General features: G+C 43.3%; 1 protein-coding gene across 1 annotated transcript; it reads right to left on the minus strand.

The window, feature by feature from the left end:
- Nucleotides 1-1,046: 1,046 nt before the first annotated feature.
- On the minus strand, nucleotides 1,047-23,489 carry LOC115463705 (zinc finger protein 2 homolog). Its single transcript, XM_030194421.1, has 7 exons — nucleotides 23,268-23,489; nucleotides 17,324-17,450; nucleotides 16,665-16,778; nucleotides 16,268-16,381; nucleotides 8,508-8,615; nucleotides 4,168-4,275; nucleotides 1,047-3,094 (listed from the first exon to the last, which is right to left on the minus strand). The coding sequence occupies exons 1-7, from the start codon at nucleotides 23,289-23,291 to the stop codon at nucleotides 1,431-1,433; spliced, it is 2,259 nt and encodes a 752-aa protein (XP_030050281.1). The 5' UTR covers nucleotides 23,292-23,489; the 3' UTR covers nucleotides 1,047-1,430.
- Nucleotides 23,490-23,963: the final 474 nt, after the last annotated feature.

The following is a 23,963-nucleotide window of genomic DNA, read 5'->3' on the forward strand; positions in this document are numbered from 1 at the left end:
GAAGCTTAGCTGAGATTGGGTGGCAGCACTGGTGGTGGGAGTCGGGGCTAGTGCTGGGCAGACTTCTACGGTCTGTGCCCTGAAAATGGCAGATACAAATCAAGGTCAGGTATATACATAAAGTAGCACAGATGAGTTTATCTTAGTGGGCAGACTGGATGGACTGTACAGGTCTTTCTCTGCTGTCATCTACTACGTGACTAAAGATGAGGAAAGGCTAAAGAGGTTAGGGCTCTTTAGCTTGGAAAAGAGACGGATGAAGGGAGATATGATTGAAGTCTACAAAATCCTGAGTGGTGTAGAACGAGTAAAAGTAAATTGTTTTTTTTTTTACTCACTTCAAAAGTACAAAGATTAGGGGATACTCAAGGAAGTTACATGGAAATACTTTTAAAACAAATAGGAGGAATTATTTTTTCACTCAATGGATAGTTAAGCTCTGGAACTCTTTGCCAGTGGATGTGGTAACAGCAGTTAGAGTATCTGGGTTTAAAAAAAAGGTTTGGACAAGTTCCTGGAGGAAAAGTCCATAGTCTGCTATTTTGACACAGAGTTGGGGAAGCAACTGCTTGCCCTGGAATTGGTAGCATGGAATGTTGCCACGACTTGGGTTTCTGCCAGGTACTTGTGACCAGGCTTGGCCACTGTTGGAAACAGGATACTGGGCTAGATGAACCACTGGTCTGACTCAGTATGGCTACTCTTATGTTCTTATGCATATTTTGATATTGAGGACCTTCTCTTTCTCTTCATGATATCAAGAATAATCATTTTGCACCTACACTACTGTATGTGAATATAACTCACTTTCCACTGCTACCAAAAAGGTGTGAGCTAAATTCCAATGTCTTCTAATATTAATGCCTTTCTTGTGTTTTTCTCTTTTGCCACTATGTTTGGTTTTCTTGCATCAAGTTTCAAGTCATGGCAACTTCATGGTCCACAGTTCTCAAGGGCCATGATCCCAGTGATTTCTGGTACAGTAGTGCGACAGTATTTACACAGTTTCTAGTAGATGAAACATGATGGCAGATAAGAGCCAAATGGCCCATCGAGTCTGCCCTTCCACAGTGACCACTAAATCTCCCTTTTCTTTTATCTCTTTCAATGCAATTCAGAGCAAGTGGTTTGGGAATGGGGATGACCCAGGTGACCATAACCTCTTCATTCTCCAGTAATATTGTAATATTTATAAAGTTTCCAGTGGATGAGACATACCACTTTATTGTGTCTTTCAGTACAGAAATTTTCAGCCATCAAACCTTTGCAACCAGCTATCAGATGAGGAACTCTTTAAAAATATCTTTCTTATAGAATCTACAAATGTCTGTTGTACTAGCTTTTGCTATGCTTGCTGTGAATAATCTTATTTGTAATCCACTTTCCTGGGCTGTAATTATCACGTGCTCAACTTATGGTTAAGGAGAAACTTAATTTAAACCTTTTGTGTGGCCTGTTTTGGTCAATGAATTCATTTGCCATTTGTTTTTCCTTAACTTATCAAATTCAGAACATTTATTAGACTTATCTCCAGTGTGGATTCTTTTATGAATTCTGAAATTGTATTTTCGAGTAAAGCTTTTATCACATTCAGAACATTTATATGGTTTCTCTCCAGTGTGGATTCTTTCATGAATTCTGAGATCATTTTTTTGAGTGAAGCTTTTATCACATTCAGAACATTTAAAAAGTTTTTTTTCCGTGTGAATTCTTTCATGAATAGTAAGTGTACATTTTTGATGGAAACTCTTATCACACTGAGAACATTTATGTGGTTTGTTTCCAGTGTGGATTCCTTCATGAATTTTGATACTATTTTTATGATAAAAGCTTTTATCACACTCAGGACATTTATACAGCTTCCCTCCAGTGTGGATTCTTTCATGAATTCTAAGATTATTTTTTTGATTGAAGCTTTTATCACATTCAGAACATTTATACGGTTTCTCTCCAGTATGGATTCTTTCATGATTTCTGAGGTTAATTTTTTGATGGAAGCTTTTATCACATTCAGAACATTTATATGGTTTTTCTTCAGAGTGGATTCTTTCATGAATTGTGAGTGTAGACTTTTTATGGAAGCTCTTATCACACTGAGAACATTTATGTTGTTTGTCTCCAATGTGGATTCCTTCGTGAATCTTTATATTATTATTATTATGATGATGATGAAAGCTTTTATCACATTCAGAACACATATACAGTTTCCCTCCTGTGTGGATTCTTTCATGAATTTTGAGATTACTTTTCTGATTGAAGCTTTTATCACATTCAGAACATTTATATGGTTTCTCTCCAGTGTGGATTCTTTCATGAATTCTGAGGTTATTTTTTTGATTAAAGCTTTTATCACATTCAGAACATTTATATGGTTTCCTTCCAGTGTGGACTCTTTCATGAATTCTGAGATTAGTTTTTTGAGTGAAGCTTTTATCACATTCTGAACACTGAAATGGTTTCTCTCCAGTGTGGATTCTTTCATGTCTTCTTAGGTCTGATTTGGAATGGAAACATTTATCGCATTCACAACATTTAAAGGGTTTTTCTCCAGTGTGAATTCTTTCATGTATTTTGAGGTTATTGTTTTGACTGAAACCTTTATCACATACTGAACATTTGAATAGCTTTGCTCCCTTGAGGTTCCTTTTATGTACTTGTTTCTTTCTAGTGTTGATTAATTCATGTCTTCTCAGTTCAAATATCTGACTAAAGTTTTTATCGTGTACAGAGCTTGTAAAATATTTCCCGTATTCAGTACAATGAAACGGCTTATCTTCTCTGTGAATTTGTTTTTGTCCTATCAGATTTGACTTCCCAATGAAACTTTCCTTGAACACAGTGCTCTGAAGTGTCTCTCCACTGATTTTCTGATTTTGTTTGAGATTTACGCAGTACGTTGAATTCCCCTCTTCTTCAATACATACATTGGTTCTCTCTCCTTTTGGGGCATTTTCTTTCATGCTAGGAGGTGTTACTCTACTTGTACCTTCCAGACAATCAACTGAAGGATCTGGGCTGTCTTTGTGTTTCCATTCCACCCTCTGCTGCCCATCGCACTCTCTCATTCTCTTACTCTTGTTCCAAAACCCATCATCTATGGGATAAAAATGAGAGTATGTATATAAATTATACACCTCTTTAGTAAAAGACATATATATAGGCCAATATCCTCCACAGGAGTATTTTAAAGATATTTGCTTGGCTAAAGCTCCTTATGTCACATAACAGGAAAGATGTTTCTTGTTGACAGGTGCAAGTGGGCAATGACACATGAAGAGATATAGACAGGCCATCCTGATCTCATCTGCTGGCTCTGGCCAGCTCATCCTCACTCTGGTCTCTGTAGTAATTCTCTTAACATTGATTATATTCACTGACCAAAAACTCTAAACACCCTGCTGGAGACCCGAACATCACACCTGGTAGCTTAAGAGAACTGAATTGTAATTACTAAGAAAGAAATGTAACTGAAAATCACTAGTAACATTTACCATCTTTGTGAAAATTAGAGCCAGACCACAAACAGGATTTCAAGTTTCAACTGAAAACAAATTTGAAGCCGAAACTGGCCTTCCAGTTTTAGCTGAAACCAAAAATAGCCCTGCCCTTTCCCCCTAGAAAAAGCCCCTCTCACTGACCTACCCATTGGTAGAAGCTCCTCTCCTGGGCCTACTGTATTCTTGTTGGCAAGAGAGGGCAGAAAGCTAGAAACGGTTCCCTCTCACTCCTGCCCATGTTAGTTTCTGTGTCAAAATAACTGTCGGGATCTCATTCGTTCCTGCCTGTGCTGGCTCCAATCTCAAAATGAATGCTGCTGGAGGTCCCGGCAGCCATTTTGATGCAAGAGTGAGTGGGAACTACTTTGGCTCCAACTAGCCATTAACAGTATGGTAGGCCTGGGAGTGGGGCTACCGCTGATAGTTGGGTCTGGGAGGGGGATCTTTCGGGTCTGGGGGAGGAGGGAGGGAGCAGGGGATGCACAGCATAGTTTGTTTCAGCTGAAAATGCACTGGCATTTTCAGCTCAAACTAAAACAAGGCCAAACACAAATTTTAGGCTGGTTTCGGCACCGAAGCAGAAACCAAAATTGATCAACCTCTAGTGAAAATGTAGAAATTCGACACAGCACAGAGTAAGGATTTTATTATTAACGAATTCTTGGCTTACTGCTCCTGGAATCAGTATCCTCTTCTCTGCCTTCCAGCTGGACTCTGACAGGATCCTCTTCCATTTTCAGGATCTCTACTGTGGTCTCAGCAGTGTAACTTTGGCTGCCTGTAAGAATTGTAGAAAATAACTTCAGGTTTTAAAGCAAAGCTTAAGCTCTAAGAAAAGCAACACTTGGCTGAAACTGATGCAAATTTTATGAACTCTGAAAATATAAGTATCCTGCTGGAAGGCGTTAAGGAACCTCTGTAGTTCTGAAAATAAACCATGACATTCAACACAAACAGGTATTATGGTAATGAAAACTGCTGCATAATCTGCCCTTTGTTATAGAATCTCACCTTTCTCCAACCTGGTGCCAGCAATGTGGATCTTCCTGTCTTCCTTCCCCCTGCAGCTGCCAGTGGGTGGGTTACTCAACCTTCCTCTCTCCTAATATGGAGACTAGTGGTCACCTTCCTTTTCCCCTCCTGCTGCTTCTTTTTTTTTTTTTGGTGGGGGGGGGTCTAATTTTTTTTTGGGGGGGGGGGGTCTAATTGCATCTATCCCTTACTTCCATTGAGGGGGAGGGTCACTTTCTTTCTCCTTATTCTATTCCTTTCCGCATCCATCTATCCTGATAATGTCATGTTGAGCTATTCTGCCTCACTCCCACTTCCTACTGCTGTCAGTTTCACAATCCTTCCTCATCCCTCCTGCTGAACACAGTGGAGGTCATTTTTCCTCCAGCTTCTTCCAGTAAAACCATCCTGCCAGCCTCACAGAGAATAAAAGTCAAAACCTGTGAGTGGGAGGAAAGTAGGTTCAGCATCTTGGAGCAGCACTGAGAGAGGTCAAAAATAGTGAGGTACCGTATTTTTCGGACTATAAGACGCACCGGACCATAAGATGCACCTAGGTTTTAGAGGAGGGAAATAGGAAAAAAAAAATTCAGACTATAAGACGCACCTTTTTCCTCCTCTAAAACCTAGGTGCTCCCGTGCGTCTTGTCCGAAACTCTCCCGTTTCCAGGGTCCGCCCGTCTCCCTCCCTCCCTCCTGCTGAGTTCCGAGATCCCCCGTCCGCCCTCCCTCCGAGATCCCCCGCCTGCCCGCCCACCCTCGGAGTTCCGAGATCCCCCTCCCTCCCTTCTTCTGAGTTCTAAAAGTAATTTTACCTAGTCGGGGCAGCAGCAGAAGCGAAAACCATGCAGACTCGGCACGTCACTCTTCCCTTCTGTCTCTCTCAGCTCTGGTCCCGCCCTCAAACAGGAAATGAGGGCGGGACCAGAGCTGAGAGAGACAGAAGGGAAGAGTGACATGCTGAGTCTGCATGGTTTTTCGCTTCTGCTGCTGCCCCGACTAGGTAAAATTACTTTTAGAACTCAGAAGAAGGAACGCTGATGTCAAAATTCTAGCTAAAGTCCTGGCTAATCGATTGGCACCCTTGCTCCCAGCTATTATCCACCCTGATCAGGTGGGATTTGTTCCCTATAGAAAAGCTACTGATAATACTAGGCGAGTGGTCGATTTAATGTACCTGGCTAGGAGAATGAGGAGGCCTCTTTGCCTTCTTAGCTTGGACGCTGAAAAGGCCTTCGATCGGGTGCATTGGCCATTCATGTACAAGGTGATGGAGACATTTGGGATAGGACCGCAGTTCCGTGGATGGATCCAAGCATTCTACAGCTCCCCTAAAGCCTGTATTCGTGTAAACGGGGGTAACTCAGGGATGATACCTTTATATAGAGGCACTAGACAGGGCTGCCCTTTGTCCCCTCTATTATTTGCAATGGTAATGGAGCCATTTGCAACCAGGCTTAGAGCTAATCCAAACATATCAGGACTCTCCATGGGTGGGAGAACGCATAAATTAGCCCTCTTCGCAGACGACGTCTTGTTATTTGTTACTCACCCCCTGACCACTTTCCCTGGGCTTCAGCGGGAGATAGAGGAATATTCGATTGTGTCGGGATTTAAAGTTAATATGTCCAAATCTGAAGTTTTGAACGTAACCCTTCCGACGGAGCTCATGGAGTCATTGAGGACTTCCTATGCCTTCAGATGGGCGGACAAGAGCATTCGCTATCTGGGGGTTAATCTGATAGCAGACCTCTCGGATCTTTTTTCGGTTAACTATAAAGGGTTGGCAGAGGCACTTATTGAGGACTTGGGTAGATGGGGGGATATTGCTCTCTCATGGTTTGGCCGAATAGCAGCAGTAAAGATGAATGTCTTGCCGCGCCTGCTTTACCTATTTCAGGCTTTCCCAATCAAAATGCCACGTAAATTTTTATCAATGCTACAGGACCGTATTATGCGCTTTATCTGGGCGGGAAAGCGTCCGCGCTTGGCACGCACGGTCCTGTATCAGGATAGGGCGAGAGGAGGGCTGGGAGTACCCAACTTGGCTTGGTATTATAGAGCAGTCCAGGCACGCGCAGCAGTGGAATGGTTTCAGGACTATCCGGACAGGCAGTGGGTGCAGCTTGAACAATACACTTTGGGTGAAAGGTCATTAGGGGCTCTTATGTGGATCCCGGGCTCTTTTAGATCCCTGGAGGCAGGACTCTGTCCTTCAGTATATGTCACCCTTTCAAATTGGGATAGCATGTTCTTACACCGACGTACAACATTGTCTCGTCTGTCTCCCATAGCTTATAACCCATTGTTTTACCCCGGAACGACGAAAGGAGTATTCACAAGATGGTACACTGGGGGTTTACGAATGTGGGGTCAACTATTTGAGGGTGAAAATTTGTTGTCATATCCTGCAGCTCTTGAGAAGTTCCCGATAGTGGGGTCTGACCGGTACGCTTATCTCCAATTGGCTTCTTTTCTTAAGACAAGGGCGGTTCGGGAGGTTATGGCCAGGGAGCAAACAGCACTAGAGACTATCTGTGAGGGTCCACCTAAGACTACTGGGCTGGTCTCTCGCCTTTATCACATTATTAACAGGCAATCTCCGAATTATACACTTCATAGGAAGAGTTGGCAGAGGGAGCTGGGCATAGACTTGGAGGAGGCAATATGGGAGAGGATGGAGCGGGCTGTGGTGAGAGTGTCGTCTCATGTGCCCTTCAAGGAAAATGCGGTGAAGGTGCTGTATCGTTGGTACTTGACGCCTGAGCGTCTCCAGCGCATATACCCTACACTGACGGGGCTGTGCTGGAGGGGTTGTGGGGTGCGGGGCACAGCTGGACACATATGGTGGACTTGTAGGAAGGTCAGGGCTTATTGGAGAGCGATCCACAGCAGGTTACAGAGGTGGACGGGCAGCCCAATACCATGGAGCCCAACCTTCTTATTCTTTGGGGGAGCTGCAGGTCTTTCTAGAACTCAGCACATATTTGTGGGACAGGCTATAACCGCTGCAAGAGTTATAATTGCTGCCCATTGGAAACAGCCTATGACTCCGCCCATTACCAGATGGGTCCAAAAATTGAGGCATGTCTGCGAGATGGAAAAACTTCTAGCGGAAAGGCGTAATCAAATATGTAGATGGCATCAGATCTGGGACTCTTTTCTCCTTCATGTATAAGTTGATTAAAGTGTTCTGTTAAGGTGGTGCCGGAAGGGTGGGTGGGAAGGGGAGGGAGGGTGGGATGGGGATATATGTGACCAGAGAGAATATGAAGCGGGGACTAGTAAATACAAATAAAAAATCTGAAAAAGTGAAGTTTTGGTATTGTAAATCTGAATACTTTATTTGACATTTCAACACTGTAAGAACTGTTATATTCGTGATATTCTAAGAGACTGTTGGCTTACATAAGGGACATGTAACATGATTTGTATAATGCATTATGTTTCAGATGTTTTGTATTACCTGTTAATAAAGACTTCTTAAAATTTAAAAAAAAAAAAGAACTCAGAAGAAGGGAGGGAGGGGGATATTGGAACTCGGAGGGCGGGCAGGGGATCCTGGAACTCGAATTTCTCTACCTTCGGACTATGACGCACCCCCCATTTTCCTCCCAAATTTTGGGGGAAAAAAAGTGCGTCTTATAGTCCGAAAAATACGGTATATAAAAAAAGATTATTAAAGCTGATAAAAGAACGAGAAACAGTAGGTGCTGAGAAAAAGAATGGAAGAGACAGAGGAGCCATGGGGAACTGGTGGGTGAGAATAAGAGAAAGAGAAGAAATGAAAGGCATTAAAAAAAAAAACATATCAGATGGTGTTAAGAGAAAAGAAGCAATAAGGGAAATGGAACAAACAAGCACATTATCCACAAAGCAAATGTTAGAAGCAGGGGCCATGATTATAACGCCTATGCCTGGTCCAGAGGAGTCATTTTTCATGTAAGAAAAGTTTAACTTTAATTCAAGCTACATCACATGCTTCATGAAGTTCCTCACATGTGCCTGTGGTGGTCTGATTTTCTCTTTCCTCAGGTCCCAGAGGCTCAGACCTGAATCCCTCTTGCTCAAATCTGATTAAAACATCAGGCTTGACATTGTGGAAGCCTGTTATATGAAAAAGATCATACAATATCGTTAAAACAAGTTACTGAAAAACCTATAATAACGCACAGAATCATGCTGTTTTCATAGGCTCTGCCACCAGAACAGAGCTAAAAGCAGAGGGGTGTCGCTGTACTGATCATCATCAGAAATATAGTCTAACAATACCATGGCAGGCAACTCCTTCCTCGAGAGCTACAAACAGCTCTGTGGTGGATACTGCTACTGCATAAACAGAATGGAAATTTTTGTCATCAGGAGTTTTTTCTTTTTGTTTTGGCACAGGTACTTCATCTAGTTGCTGTAGATCAGAAATCAGATTCTGCCAGACACCACCAACTGGAAATTTGCTAAATCACTATGGGACCCTTTTACTAAAGCTTAGTATGTGCTAAAGAACATTAGTGTGCGTTAGGTGAAACATGGTCCCCAGGTATAAAATAGGACCTGCAGCATTTATCACATCCTGTTTGTTAGCGCATGCTAAGGTTTAGTAAAATGTCCTTGACGATTCTATGCTGCTCATTTTCAAAGCAGATGGATGAATTTTAGGCATTTTGAAGCAGCCAGCTGTTAAAAACATCCAAATCCCGATGTTGGAAACTCAGAATTTGGACGTTTCACACCGCAGTTCATCCAAATAGCAAGGGGGTGTGTTGTAGGCATATTCTGGGTGGGAGGAGAGAGGACCCAAAAGTAAGACGTCCAACAGTGATTTACGAACAGGAAGAAATGTCTGTCTCTAATAAGGAGGACATTTTTTATCTAGACCTGTTTCAGCCAAGTTACAACAAGGTGCTCTAATGGAGCAACAGACCACTAGAGGGATTAAGGCATTACCCCTCCTTAATCCCTCGGTGGTTGCTGTCTCCCTCCTCCCTGAAAGTGAAACCAGAAAGGAAAACCCGGCTGTATGAGAGCTGTAGGTATTACAAGTATCTAAACAAAGCAAGAAGCAGGTCTGAGGAGTGGCCTAGTGGTTAGTGCAGTGGACTGTAAACCAAGGGACTGAGATATCCCACTGTAACAAAAAAATACATACCGCAGCTAAAGATATAAGACACCAGCAACCCTGAAAGCTATTGAAGTGGTGTACGTTCAGGTACAGTAGTTATTTTTCTGTTCCTGCAGGGATCAAATTTACCAAAAAAAAAAAAGAGCTGATGAAAACATTACATTCATACATGTGAAGGAACCAACATCAAAGAATGGTTGGCTGAGCATAAAGATAAAACCAATGTGAGATGTTAGATATATTAATCAACTAAACTAACCAACTCTAGATTCTTTTAAGAACCTCACACAGCTTGTTAATTTGAGTAGTTCTTACATGAACATAAAGACCTAGAGGGAAGATGTGTGTCCCTTGGATTACAGTCCACTGCACCAACCACTAGGCTACTCCTCTTTTCGGCCATTTTAATAAGAATCCTGCCAGACAAATGTCCCTGTGCTTTGTTTTCCCTCATTTATACATAAGTACATAAGTATTGCCATACTGGGAAAGACCAAAGGTCTATCGAGCCCAGCATCCTGTTTCCAACAGTGGCCAACCCAGGTCACAAATACCTGGCAAGATCTCAAAAAAGTACAAAACATTTTATACTGCTTATCCCAGAAATAATGGCTTTTCCCCAGTCCATAACGGTCTATGGACTTTTCCTTTAGGAAGCCATCCAAACCTTTTTTAAACTCTGCTAAGCTAACCACCTTTACCACATTCTCTGGCAACGAATTCCAGAGTTTAATTACACATTGAGTGAAGAAAAATTTTCTCCGATTCGTTTTAAATGTACTACATTGTAGCTTCATCGCATGCCCCCTAGTCCTAGTATTTTCGGAAAGCGTGAACAGACGCTTCACATCTATCCGTTCAACTCCACTCATTATTTTATAGACCTCTATCATATCTCCTCTCAGCCGCCTTTTCTCCAAGCTGAAGAGCCCTAACCGCTTTAGCCTTTCCTCATAGGAAAGTCGTCCCATCCTCTTTATCATTTTCGTCGCCCTTCTCTGCACCTTTTCTAATTCCACTATATCTTTTTTGAGATGTGGCGATCAGAATTGAACACAGTATTCGAGGTGCGGTCGCACCACGGAGCGATACAAAGGCATTATAACATCCTCATTTTTGTTTTCCATTCTTTCCTAATAATACCTAACATTCTATTTGCTTTCTTAGCCGCAGCAGCACACTGAGCAGAAGGTTTCAACGTATCATCGACGACGACACCTAGATCCCTTTCTTGGTCCGTGACTCCTAATGTGGAACCTTGCATGACGTGGCTATAATTCAGGTTCCTCTTTCCCACATCTATCACTTTCAACTTGCTCACATTAAATGTCATCTGTCAAAATAGTAGTAGTAGTAGTAGTAATTTAAACGCCCAGTCTCACAGTCTCGTAAGGTCCTCTTGTAATTATTCACAATCCTCCAGCGATTTAACGACTTTGAATAACTTTGTGTCATCAGCAAATTTAATTACCTCACTAGTTACTCCCATCTCTAGGTCATTTATAAATATGTTAAAAAGCAGCGGTCCCAGCACAGACCCCTGGGGAACCCCACTAACTACCCTTCTCCATTGAGAATACTGACCATTTAACCTTACTCTCTGTTTTCTATCTTTTAACCAGTTTTCAATCCACAATAGAACACTACCTCCTATCCCATGACTCTCCAATTTCCTCTGGAGTCTTTCATGAGGTACTATGTCAAACGCCTTCTGAAAATCCAGATACACAATATCAAACGGCTCCCCTTTATCCACATGTTTGTTCACCCCTTCAAAGAAATGTAGTAGATTGGTGAGGCATGATTTCCCTTCACTAAATTCATGTTGACTTTGTCTCATTAATCCATGCTTTTGAATATGCTCTGTAATTTTGTTCTTAATAATAGTCTCTACCATTTTGCCCGGCACCAACGTCAGACTCACCGGTCTATAATTTCACAGATCTCCCCTGGAACTTTTTTTAAAAATCGGCATTACATTGGCTACCCTCCAATCTTATGGTACCACGCTCGATTTTAAGGATAAATTACATATTTCTAACTATAGCTCCACAAGCTCATTTTTCAGTTCTATCAGTACTCTGGGATGAATACCATCTGGTCCAGGAGATTTGCTACTCTTCAGTTTATAGAACTACCCCGTTACATCCTCCAGGTTTACAGAGAATTCATTAAGTTTATCCGACTCAGCTTTGAATACCATTTCTGGCACCGGTATCCCACCCAAATCTTCCTCGGTGAAGACGGAAGCAAAGAATTCATTTAATCTCTCCGCTACGGCTTTGTCTTCCCTGATCGCCCCTTTTACTCCTCGGTCATCTAGCGGTCCAACCGATTCTTTTGCCGGCTTCCTGCTTTTAATATACCTAAAAAAAAATTTTTACTATGTGTTTTTGCCTCCAACGCAATCTTTTTCTCGAAGTCCCTTTTAGCTTTCCTTATCAGCGATTTGCATTTGACTTGACATTCCTTATGCCGTTTCTTATTATTTTCAGTCAGTTCCTTCTTCCATTTTCTGAAGGATTTCCTTTTAGCTCTAATAGCTTCCTTCACCTCACTTTTTAACCACGCCGGCTGTCGTTTGGTATTCCATCCTCCTTTTTTAATATGTGGAATATATTTGGCCTGGGCTTCCAGGATGGTGTTTTTGAACAGCATCCACGCCTGATGTAAATTTTTTACCCCTCGCAGTCGCTCCTCTAAGTTTTCTTTTCACCGTTTTTCTCATTTTATCATAGTCTCCTTTTTTAAAGTTAAACACTAACGTATTTGACTTCTTATGTATACTTACTTCAAAGCTAATATCAAATCCGATCATATTATGATCACTGTTATCAAGCGGCCCCAGCACCATTACCTCTCACACCAGATCATGTGCTCCACTAAGGATTAGGTCTAGAATTTTTCCTTCTCTCATTGGCTCCTGTACCAGCTGCTCCATAAAGCTGTCCTTGATTTCATCAAGGAATTTTACCTCCCTAGCGTGTCCTAATGTTACATTTACCAAGTCAATATTGGGATAATTGAAATCACCCTATTATTGTGTTGCCCAGTTTCTTTGCATCCCTAATTTCCTTTAACATTTCTGCATCTGTCTGTTCATCCTGGCCAGGCGGACGGTAGTACACTCCTATCATTATCCTTTTCCCCTTTACACATGGAATTTCAATCCACAGTGATTCCAAGAAGTGTTTTGTTTCCTGCAGAATTTTCAATCTATTTGATTCAAGGCTCTTGTTAATATACAATGCTACCCTTCCACCAATTCGATCCACCCTATCACTACGATATAATTTGTACCCCAGTACGACAGTGTCCCACTGGTTATCCTCCTTCCACCAGGTCTCAGAGATGCCTATTATATCTAATTTTTCATTTAGTGCAATATATTCTAACTCTCCCATCTTATTTTTTAGGCTCCTGGCATTCACATATAGACATTTCAAACTGTGCTTGTTGCTCCTATTCAAATCATGCTTAGTACTTGACAGTATTAATTTGCAATCTTTTGTCTGATTTTTAGTTTTATTTAGGGGCAACTGATCTACTACGGTCTCTTTTGCAACCTCACTATCAGGATGTTATGATTGGGGTCTGAACCCCTCTCAAACTTACCTCTTTCCTGGGAGTCAGCTTCTTAGCTGGCTTCTGTTTCTTTCTCTGTCCTTTCTGAGCTGGCTCTGTCTCTCTGTGCTGGCAGCTTCCAGCAGCAGGGCTCTAATTGTCTCTTCACTGCAGCTGTGGGTGTAGTCTGAGTTGCTCTAACTCTCTTTGGGTGTACTGGCTTCAAGTGTTTCACGGTTTTGCATTGGTGTGGGTTGGGCCTCTCTGGGTCAGTGTGCTTTTGCCTAGGTCTAGGGAGTGTGACATCATCAGGGAGGGCCTTGATAAGGAAGTGGGTTCTTTCCTTCAGTGCCTTTGCAACAGTGGTGTTTGCTGTAGGTAGGGTGGTGCAGTGTGCACTTCTGACTCTGTGTCTAGTTTCCCTGCTTGCTTTTGCTAAGGTCCAGGTTAGTGTTAGTGCAGTGTGCACTGGTGTTTGTGTGTTTGGTTCCCCTGCTTTTCCCTCTTGGTTTTGGAAGCATTGCTGTGTGTAGGGCTTTGGAAGCTCTGTTGTTGATAGAAGTACTTCAGGGTTTGGTGTTGTTAGGAACACTGCAGAGTTTGCTGTTAGAAGTACTTCTGGGATTGTGCTATTGGGAGCATTGCAGTCTTTGCTGTTGGTGTTTGGTGATTTAGAATCACTTTTGGCTTATGTGTTAGCTTCCCTTCTTTTTCCTTGTGGCTCCCCTGTCTTCCCTTTTAGTGCTAGGAGCTCTTCTGGTTGCTTGCCAGAGTAGTGCTTAGGAAGCACCTTGTTAGTTGTATCTAGCTTGCTAGAGCAGTGCTTAGGTAGCTGGTTAGTTCTGTGTTTAGCTTATTAGTGTAAAGCTCTGCTTGTAGCTTGGTGCTTAGTAGCACCTGTGTTAGCTTTGTGTTTAGTTCCCTGCTCTGTTAGTTTAGGGCTTAGGAAGTCCCTTTCTTGAGCAGGGATTAGGAAGCTCCTGTTTTAGTATAGGGCTTAGGAAGTCCTGTTGTCAGTTTACTGTTAGGAACACTCCTGCTGGTTTAGGGCTTGGGAGCACGTAGATCAGTTTAGGGTTAGGAGCACTTCTGTTTCCAGTCCTGGTCCCTATGTCACCCGGTATCCAGTAAGTCCTGTCGGCTACTCGAACCCAGAAGCTCAACTTCTGGGGGGCTTAGTAGCTAAGTGCAGGTGAAGCTGTGTGGACCAGCCCAGTGTGCTCCAGTCCTGTGTTCCAGTCCTGTGTCCTCCAGTCTGGGGGATTCCAGTCCATGTGTTCCGGTTCGCTGGGCAGTGCCTGCAGTCCCTGCCGGTGTGTTTACCCAGTGTTGGTTGGTGGGTTTTGCCTGCTGCTGTCGCTCCTCATCAGCAGCCCAAGGGCTCACGTTTGCTCCAGAGCCCAGTCCCGCGGGCTCTGAACCTGAGAACCTGACACAGGATACCCTATCTTCCCTGTTTTGGTGATATCTTTGAAAGATACCTTATCCCGAACCATGCACTTTTGAGCGACTGTCAGTGTGTAAAATGGTTGTTCAGGATGGCTGTCTACAGCATAAGAACATCCTTCTCACATATTTGCAGACCGTAAATCTGGATGTATTTCCTGTTCGAAAATTTCTTCAAAATGGAATTTTATTTTTGATGTTATGAGCAGGACGTCCCAAATCTGACTCTGATGTTCTTTCGAAAATACCTGAACATTGAGACAGAGCGGAAGAAGTCTCAGCCCCCACCAAAAACAAAATTCTTGGAAAGGGTTGGGGGGGGGGGAGGGAGAAGTACAATAGCACAAAAAGCTCCCCCACCCCACATACAGAGCACTGAGAAAAGCAGCCGCTTTTTCAGGGTACAAGTCACACAATGAACTATCAGGCAGATAATTGTCACAGTTTACCTCTTATGTCTGTGACCTGCACTCAATGTCCATGAATCAGTTGTCAGGTCCTATAAACCCCTAGGGTGGGCTTTTAAGTCATAGCGAGTTTTGTGTTATTTTGTACTCTCTGGTGGTCGTTAGGAAGATGAAAACCAGAGATCTGTTTCCAGGAGAAGAGAAGCTGTGAGTGTCTACTGATTGGCTTGAAGGCTGCAAAAGAGCCCTGGGTGTCTACAGTCACTCCAAATAGAGGCTGAATGAAACCGGCAGTGTTGATTCCGGCTGAAACCAAATCCATGGCTGAAATCTGCTGCTCGGTTTCGGCTGAAACTGAGGCCCTCCTGCCATTGCTGCCAGCCTGTCCCCCCCCCCCCCCCCCCCCCCCCAGCCAGAAAACCCATTTCCCATAGGCCATTCCCAACCTTCTAAAAGACCCAGTGGTCTAGTGGCCTTTTCGGGGCATATATCCATCCCTTGCACATTACACAAGTGCTTATGTGCATACGTGTACATTTACCCACGGAAGTGGCAGCAGGGGGCCTAAGCACTATTCTGTGATGTATTTGCCATAGTGTGTAAATATAAGGGGTTGTGCATATGGGTGGGACATGGGCATGGCTCCCTCTTATATGCAAAACTTACAGCATACTGTATGTTACAAGTGTCCCTGCTGCATTTACGTGACCAGTAACACCAGGTTTATGGCTGCTGAAACTGCAGGTGCATAATGTAAGGTGCGCTCATAGCAGGTTACATATTCTGTAACACCAATGAACAAACCTTTAATGAGCTGCACTGCATGAAAAATGATCCATTACTGTAAACTACATTATGTACAATGATTTGTACTAATCCACCAGCAATGCAAAAACGTCTTGGCTAAGTCAAAGAGCAGCACATTCATCAGTCATGCACCCCCTCGTAACAATGGAGAAGCCTCTCCACCCCCACCAGCCCTTTCAACAATACACATTTCTCAACACTATGACACTTTAAGATGAAAGGTTTCGCAAGCCAGATCCTAGTCCCCAAGACACCCACCTCCACCAGGTGCCTCGCAGCCTACTCTATCCAAAGTAGGGAAACAAGACAGTGGGAGGAGGAGAGAGGATGAAGGCCTCTTATCCCACCAGCACTGAATTCCTGAAATGGTCCCAGCTGAAATCAGTAAAGATGTGAAGGAGAAATCTTACACTTACTTGTTACAGATGGGGGAGTCTGTTCAGACATGTCTGATTCAACATGATCCTTGAGGGGGAGATCTTCCTCTTGTTTAACACTTAGTGAAAATACAGACGTTACAATCGGAAGACCTGTTATGAAAAAGCACATCTAAAAGGATTCACCAAAGATCAGATAATATTAAATTAGGAAATAGATTTAAGTCTCCAAACATTTGATATGAGTGTTGTAATCCCGACCCCTGCCCCTGGGGAGGGGACTACACTTCAGCCGTAGAGAAGTTCTCTTTGCTTGGAGAAAAACTCCTTGGCTGTGTTTAACCTTATACCTATGCCCCCTTATCAGATTTATACAATGTCCCATTTCCTGTGATCTGAAAATGCAAAGCCCTTTAAATGGAAAACATTTGCTTACACTTAGTGGGCTCATTCAGGTTTTCTTTTTCCGCCTGCTCAAAGTGTTGGGTGAAATATTTTTTATCTTCCTTTTTAATTTTGAATATAACATCAGGATTAACAATTGAATAACCTGTCAATAAGAAGCAGGAAAATTACATTAAAATTATATTTATAGAATCCCTGTTGTCTGAAGAAGCAGTGAATGAGTGTGTGCAGGTAGATGAGTATATATATATATATATCTTTCAGTGTGTATTTTGCTTGACAAAGTTTGGAGAAAGGAGGGACCTGTGGCCTGCCATTTAGATTAAGCATTGGAGATTTGCTGGTATAATCATTTCTATTGATGACCCCCCTAGGTGGAGGCACTACAGGTGTCAATCTCCGAACGGGGTTACACATTGCACAGTATAGATGACTAGTGCATAGCTGACATGTCATAAACAGAAATTGTAGTTCTCAGCAAGAAATCTGAGAGACAAATCCTCCCTCTGATCTTCAGTGCCAAATTTAGAAAAGGGAGACAGACTTCAGCTGGTCTCATGTGAAGCCTCTAGTTTAGGGTATATATTTTATCTTATAGCACAGGTGTCTGTGGGACCTGATACCTGTGATTTTTATACCATTAATTCCATAATGTGCCTGTGTGGTATATGACACAGAAGACATATTTACCTCGTGATGTGAGGATGTCATGAATCTCTTTGATCACCTTCTTGTACAGCTCCTTCTGCCATTCTCCCAGAATGTCCCACTCCACTTCCAAAAAATAAGCAGCAACATCCTTGAATGTGATCGATGCCTAGTACAGCAAAACAGGACACTCTCAGCCACAGTTTCATTCCGATCTTTGTGTAAGAGACATATGACCTCTGCCAGTGATAGGGGTGTAGCCAGATACCCAATTTTGGACAGGCCTGAGCCCAAAGTGGGTGGGCATGACAACCCCGCCCCCCAGCATCTCTTCCTCCCCCTCCCCAGGCAATTGGGTGGTCACTTCCCTGACCCTGAATGAGCTGGTCTTTCCACCAAAACCCACTTCTCCTCTTCCTCCACTCTGTATTTCAGTCGATAACACCCTCATCCTCCCCGTCTCATCTGCCCGCAACCTCGGAGTCATCTTTGACTCCTCCCTCTCCTTCTCTGCGCATATCCAGCAGATAGCCAAGACCTGTCGCTTCTTTCTCTATAACATCAGCAAAATTCGCCCTTTCCTCTCTGAGCACACCACCCAAACTCTCGTCCACTCTCTCATTACCTCTCGACTTGACTACTGCAACCTACTCCTCACTGGCCTCCCACTTAACCCCCTTCAATCTGTGCAGAACTCTGCTGCACATCTTATATTCCGCCTGGACCGATATGCTCATATCACCCCTCTCCTCAGGTCACTTCACTGGCTTCCGATCAGGTACCGCATACAGTTCAAGCTTCTCCTACTAACCTACAAATGCACTCAATCTGCAGCCCCTCATTACCTCTCTACCCTTATCTCCACTTATGCTCCTACCCGTAACCTCCACTCACAGGACAAATCCCTCCTCTCAGTTCCCTTCTCCACCACCGCCAACTCCAGGCTCTGCCCTTTCTGCCTCGCCTCACCCTATGCTTGGAATAAACTTCCTGAGCCCATTCGCCAAGCCCCTTCCCTGCCCATCTTCAAATCTTTGCTCAAAGCCCACCTCTCTAACGTTGCATTCGACACCTAACCTTTATGCTTCTATTCAGGAAATCTAGACTGTCCCATTTTGACTACCCTATTTGACTGACTGTACATTTGTCCTTTAGATTGTAAGCTCCTTGAGCAGGGACTGTCCTTCTCTGTTAAACTGTACAGCGCTGCGTAACCCTAGTAGCGCTTTAGAAATGTTAAGTAGTAGTAGTAGTAGTACCTCTGCCAGTGATAGGGGAGTAGCCAGATACCCAATTTTGGACAGGCCTGAGCCCAAAGTGGGTGGGCATGACTACCCCGCCCCCCAGCATCTCTTCCTCTCCCCTCCCCAGGCAATTGGGTGGTCACTTCCCTGACCCTCCCCCGATACCTTTAAATCCTGTAGGTCTTCAGCAGCAGCAAGAAGTAACAACTCATTCTCCTTGCTCACTCAAGCTCCAAGCCTTCCCTCTGATGCATCACAGGAAAGGCTTGGGATGGCACAGGCAGGAAGAATGTTTTGCTGCTGGTGAAGAATTAAAGAATCTAAACGTACCGGGGGTGTGGGGAGTGGTGTTAAGTGATTGCCCCCCCCCCCCCCCCCCGCTCTCCTGGAGGGAGAGATGCTAGGAGACTTCAGCTGGCAGGGATTGGGGATCCCCCATCAGCCACTTCGCTGCTGTGCCATTGCTGGGTGGGCCTCAGTCCAAAGTGGGAGGGCCTGTGCCCACCCGGGCCTAGTGAGATCAGATCTCCTGTAGATTATAGTAGGAAGAGAGCTGTGTTCCCTTAACTATCTGGTATTGTGGATAAATTGTCTGGTTCCAGTGACACAGTAGAAATCTCACATGCTGGTTAGAGCTACAGGAATCAGCAGATGCAGTGGAGTTCCTATGTCAGCTGCCAGCCAGGGCGGATCGTTGCTGCACACCCCCCCCCCCCCCCCCCCCCGGACGCATCACCTCTTGGGGGTGCAGGGAGAAGTCACACAGCTGTCAACTCCACCAGTTCCCTGACCTCGAATAGGAAGTAATGTCAGAGGAAGCAGTGAACCAGCAGAGCAGACAGCTACACGGCTGCTCCCTGCACCCGGTGTGCATCCCAACACCCACCCCCGCCCTTCATACGCCACTGAGCACATGTGGACCGGAAACTTTGGCCTGTGTGGAATGGGTGGAGAAAGCAGCAGTGGCTGAAGAGGTGGGAGGGAGAGAGGCTGGTAAGTTGTTGTCCAAGGCAGGGGAGAGGAAGAAAAGAGAGAGCATTAGTGTGTCCGTGTCTGTTTGTATTGTTGCTATTAGGAGACTGTAATCTGTTTAGAAAGGGCAGAGATGGCAGAAAAGAGGGAAGGAGTAGCTCTTTACATTACATTTCCCATTTCTTATATTCCGCTGTACCGTTAAGTTGAAGGTGAATTCCATACAAAGAGGCCAGCAACACAATTCTGGGAACTTACAAAAGAGCACATCAAACTTAAAACACAAACAATAATAGAGTGATCATAAGTAAAATCGGCCTTCAACGCCACTAAATAGAGATTACCGATTTTCTAAATAACATTGTCTTCAGACTTCCTAAAAACATCATAATTTGCTACTTGTCTTATGGATATAGGTAGTGTATTCAACATTTTTGTTGCCCGATAAAAAAATGACAAAGAAAAAATACTCTTTATATTTTATACCCTTACATTTTGGAAATGCTAATGTCAACTGATCGCACGTCTCATGTCTTTTACTGGAATTCAAGGTATTAATTCATCTATACCTATAAGGTGGTGCAATTCCCTGAACAGTTTTGAATATTAAACAATACCATTTATAATAAACTCTGGCTTCTGTAGGAAGTGTAGTGAGGAGAGTGAATGCTTTGCTATTGAGGGGCCACTAGAGGGAGCTCTGCCTCACATGTGACAGCCTAACCCAAGAAGGCTGTAGGAAATGGTCTTGCCCTTTTTTAGGATAAGGGTAGGAGGGCCCGTCGTAGAGTGGAAGTGGTATTTCCCTCTTAAAAAAAATATTCTGGACCCATTTGGAGTTAGGAGGAGGGGCCCAGAAATGGTGGGGTCAGGTATTAGAAGCCCCATAAAAGCATTTCCCAGAAGGAAGCAGTCAGAAGGGTACCCCACAGCCTTGGTTGGAAGGGGGCCGTGCTGGCTGGCATAAGCCAGGGCCCAGAAAAAAAGGCCTAATTTGCATATTACCAAGAGCCTCCTAGACAAGGTTGTTTTGTGGCCTGAATAACCTAAAGGCTTAAAGAAGTACCAGAACTCATGACTGCTTGAGGAAAGGAGAGTCTGGCTCAAAGAAAAGCCTGAGAGGGGGGGTTGTTGGATGAAATCACCCTAAGTGAAAAAAAGGCTTGTACAACTCATCTGAACTTTCCCTGATGTAGATATTTCTGAATCATTCTCAAATTGCATAGAATCCAGAAACAACTCTTCAGAATTCACTTGGGATTCCATTGTTAAATTCTGATCAAATGTAATACCTAAGGTTTTAATGATGGTTCCAACCTATAATTATCTATAGTTAAGGAATTCTCCAAATCTTTCTTGTCCTTGACTCCTGCAAGAAACAACTTAGTTTTATTCCTATTTAATTTCAGATGACTATCAGTCATTCAACTACTAATCAAAGTAATACACATCTATTCTAGGTTTAATATCAGTGAATACAGGAATACAAAAAGTGATGTCAGTGTACAGAAAAACCTGGAATCCTGCTTCTTCTAATTTTGTAAACATCACTACACTGAATAGAATAGGTGACAGCAGAGATCCCCACGGGACTCCACAAGCTGCAGTCCATTTATCCAAACCAGTTCTCTTCATAGTGGAAAACCTTTAAACCAGTTCAGAACATTCCCTGTTATGCAAATACTACTCAAACTGCGTAACAACAGAGGAGGCCCAAGGCAATCTGCTGCCTGAGGCGAAAGATGAGATGGTGCACCCCCCCCCCCCCCCACACACACACACTCAAACACACACACCCCTTCACCTCAAAACTACAATCAGGGAGGAAGGAGGTTGGGAGTCATAGAAAACAATAAAGCTATTAAATTTATTACAAAATCATGAAAATACATCTGAGTTAGATTTTTATATATTGTATGCATATAAAACAAAAGTTGACCCTGATGGCCAAGCGCTGTATTTTATTACAATGGATCTATCTAGCTCCACCTACCTTGACACATTGGAAGAATCACATGCATGAACTAATCACTAAAGCCAGTCTAAGGGTGGAGGAGGGTGGATGGAGTGAAGGCAAGAAAACGTTTTGTAACTATATGGACTCCATATTTACAGACCTATTCATCTAGGATTCGTTCTGCATTTCTTAATACGTTAACCATTTAATTATAGAAGTATTATTTATTTATTGCATTTGTATCCAACATTCCCCCACCTATTTGCAGGCTCAATTATGCCAGTACCTGGCTCTAAATCAGGACTAAAACCAAAATGTTTTGGTCTAGACATGTTTTCAGAATGAATAAGGCACAAAAAGGTGCCCTAAATGACCAGATGACCACTGGATGGAATCAGGGGTGACCCCCCAATACACTCCCAGTGGTCACTGACCCCCCACTCCCACCCTCAAAAAATGTGAATAAAAATATGACTTACCAGCCTCTGTAACAGCCTCAGATGTTAAAGTCAGGTCTATTAGAGCAGCATGCAGGTCCCTGGTGTAGTGTAGTGGTCAGTGCACAGTGGGGGACCCAGGTCCCTACCTCCCTCTACCTCTCACACTTGTGGTGGAAACTGTGACCCCTCCCAAAGTCACCAAAACCCTACTGTACCCACATATAGGTGCCCCCTTTGCCTATAAGGGCTATTGTAGTGGTGTGCAGTGGGGGCTAGTGGGATTTGGAGGGCTCAGGGAACAAGATAAGGGAGCAAAGATGAAATGTGTACCTGGGAGCATTCTTATGATGATGTGCACAGAAGTGCCCCCTAGGGTTGCTCTCCTGGGATGTCTGGGGGACCAGTCTACTAATAATGCTGGCCTCTGGCCCCTCCTACATCCCAATAGCTTGATTTTTTACATCTTGCACTTAATTCTCTTTTTCTGAAAAATGGATCAAAAAACAAATCATCCAAATCACAAAACCTTATTCGAAACAGTATTTAAAAAAAAAAAAAAAACGTTTTTCTTTTTAAAAAATGACCTTTCCTATTCGGATTTTGAATGTAATCGGACTTAGAGGTCATATTGAAAATGCCCTACCACATAACTTTGTAAGTCTAAGTGCTTTGAAAATACAGCTCACTGTGATCTAGAAAATTAGTTTATCAGTTGATTCACACTTCTCCACTGGACATCCTGAAAATGACTCCATATCATATCCGCAGCAGTTGCATTGATTTCCTGATTATACAGTGGTACTATATCATAAATAACATCAAAGAGGCTGAAATGCAGGGGCCATGGGGAAAGGAGGAGGTGTTCTGGCTCAGATAGCCAGATCTGGCAGAATATGCACAACAGGTGGGAGTGAAGGGGAAGTACTGTTAGTAGAAGACTTTAACCAATAGGACATGGATTATTTTTTTTAATTTTAGCATCCTGTCTGCAGGTTAAGAAATCCCAAAGTACTTTTACATGTGCTAATGCAGACAGGAACATCACACATTCCTGACCACATAAATGCACAATGTGGGCCCTAATTCTGAGCATATAGTCTATTAAAGGAGCCAGACATGGTTAAAATAAAAGAGGAAGCTCTTCTTCCCTCCTTGTATTATCATAAATCCTCGAGGCCAGATTTCCTCCTTCCGATCTTCTAAATTCTTCAGACATGATATTGCGATCTTCAAGTCTTCTACCAACACCTCTACTCCAAAACAGAGAAACAAGGAAACAGAAGGGAAGGCTGGAAGAGGTGCATAGGGACACAGTTTCCTTTTAGTGTTGTTGGAATCCACAGTGTACAAGAGGATAGAGAAGGATTTACTACCTGATCAGAAACGAGGGCAGACATTTCTTTCTGAATTTTGCAGCGGCTAGGATGGAATCTGTCTGGAGATTTCTCTGTTCCTGAAAAGACGATTAAGACAGGAGGATACTGAGCCGATTCCTGAATTTCAGATATAATCCCTCCTCTCCAGATCTGGAACTTGCAGGGATCCCAAATGCTGGGAAGACAAAGTTTTTATTTTTATTCAGTCTTTTTCCGCTCTTTGCAGCCCTAGAGGTGTAAAAGCAACAGAGCATGCTCAGATACTCTGCACCCCGCCCCTTTGTGGCGTCACTCTAGGCTATTCCCACCATCTTAAGGTGGATCTCTAGAAATGGCAGATAGAGGCAACCATGGAGGTTTAATAGACAGGAGATGAAGTCACGTCAAAACGCAGAAACCAATTAGGTTAGTCTGAGTTTTCCCTTACCTGCGGTGCTGTCATCCCCGTATACTCAGAACAAAGTAAGCAAACCTAAGAACTGCTGCATATGCGTTGTCATTTTTTATTGTTGGCAGCATTTTCATTTAATCTCACTTATATTTTCAAACATGCCAGCTTGAAAAGCATACGGATGTACACACAGGAAGCATAAAAACTACTACTACTATAAATCAGTTTTACAGCGCTACCTACCAGTCGTACGCAGCGCTTCACAATTGAACATGAAGAAAAGACAGTCCCTGCTCAAAAGA

This window comes from Microcaecilia unicolor, chromosome 2 (genome assembly GCF_901765095.1).
Source record: "Microcaecilia unicolor chromosome 2, aMicUni1.1, whole genome shotgun sequence".
Taxonomy (NCBI): domain Eukaryota; kingdom Metazoa; phylum Chordata; class Amphibia; order Gymnophiona; family Siphonopidae; genus Microcaecilia; species Microcaecilia unicolor.

What these genes read in the sequence shown, in the direction of transcription:
- LOC115463705 (XM_030194421.1), bottom strand. Translation starts at nt 23,291, where the DNA reads ATGTCTGCCCTCGTTTCTGATCAG. An exon ending in CTGCCCTCGTTTCTGATCAG is followed by an intron (nt 17,451 to 23,267) that starts GTAGTAAATCCT and finishes TTGCTGTACTAG; the next exon opens with GCATCGATCACATTCAAGGA. An exon ending in GGATACTGATTCCAGGAGCA is followed by an intron (nt 3,095 to 4,167) that starts GTAAGCCAAGAA and finishes TTTATCCCATAG; the next exon opens with ATGATGGGTTTTGGAACAAG.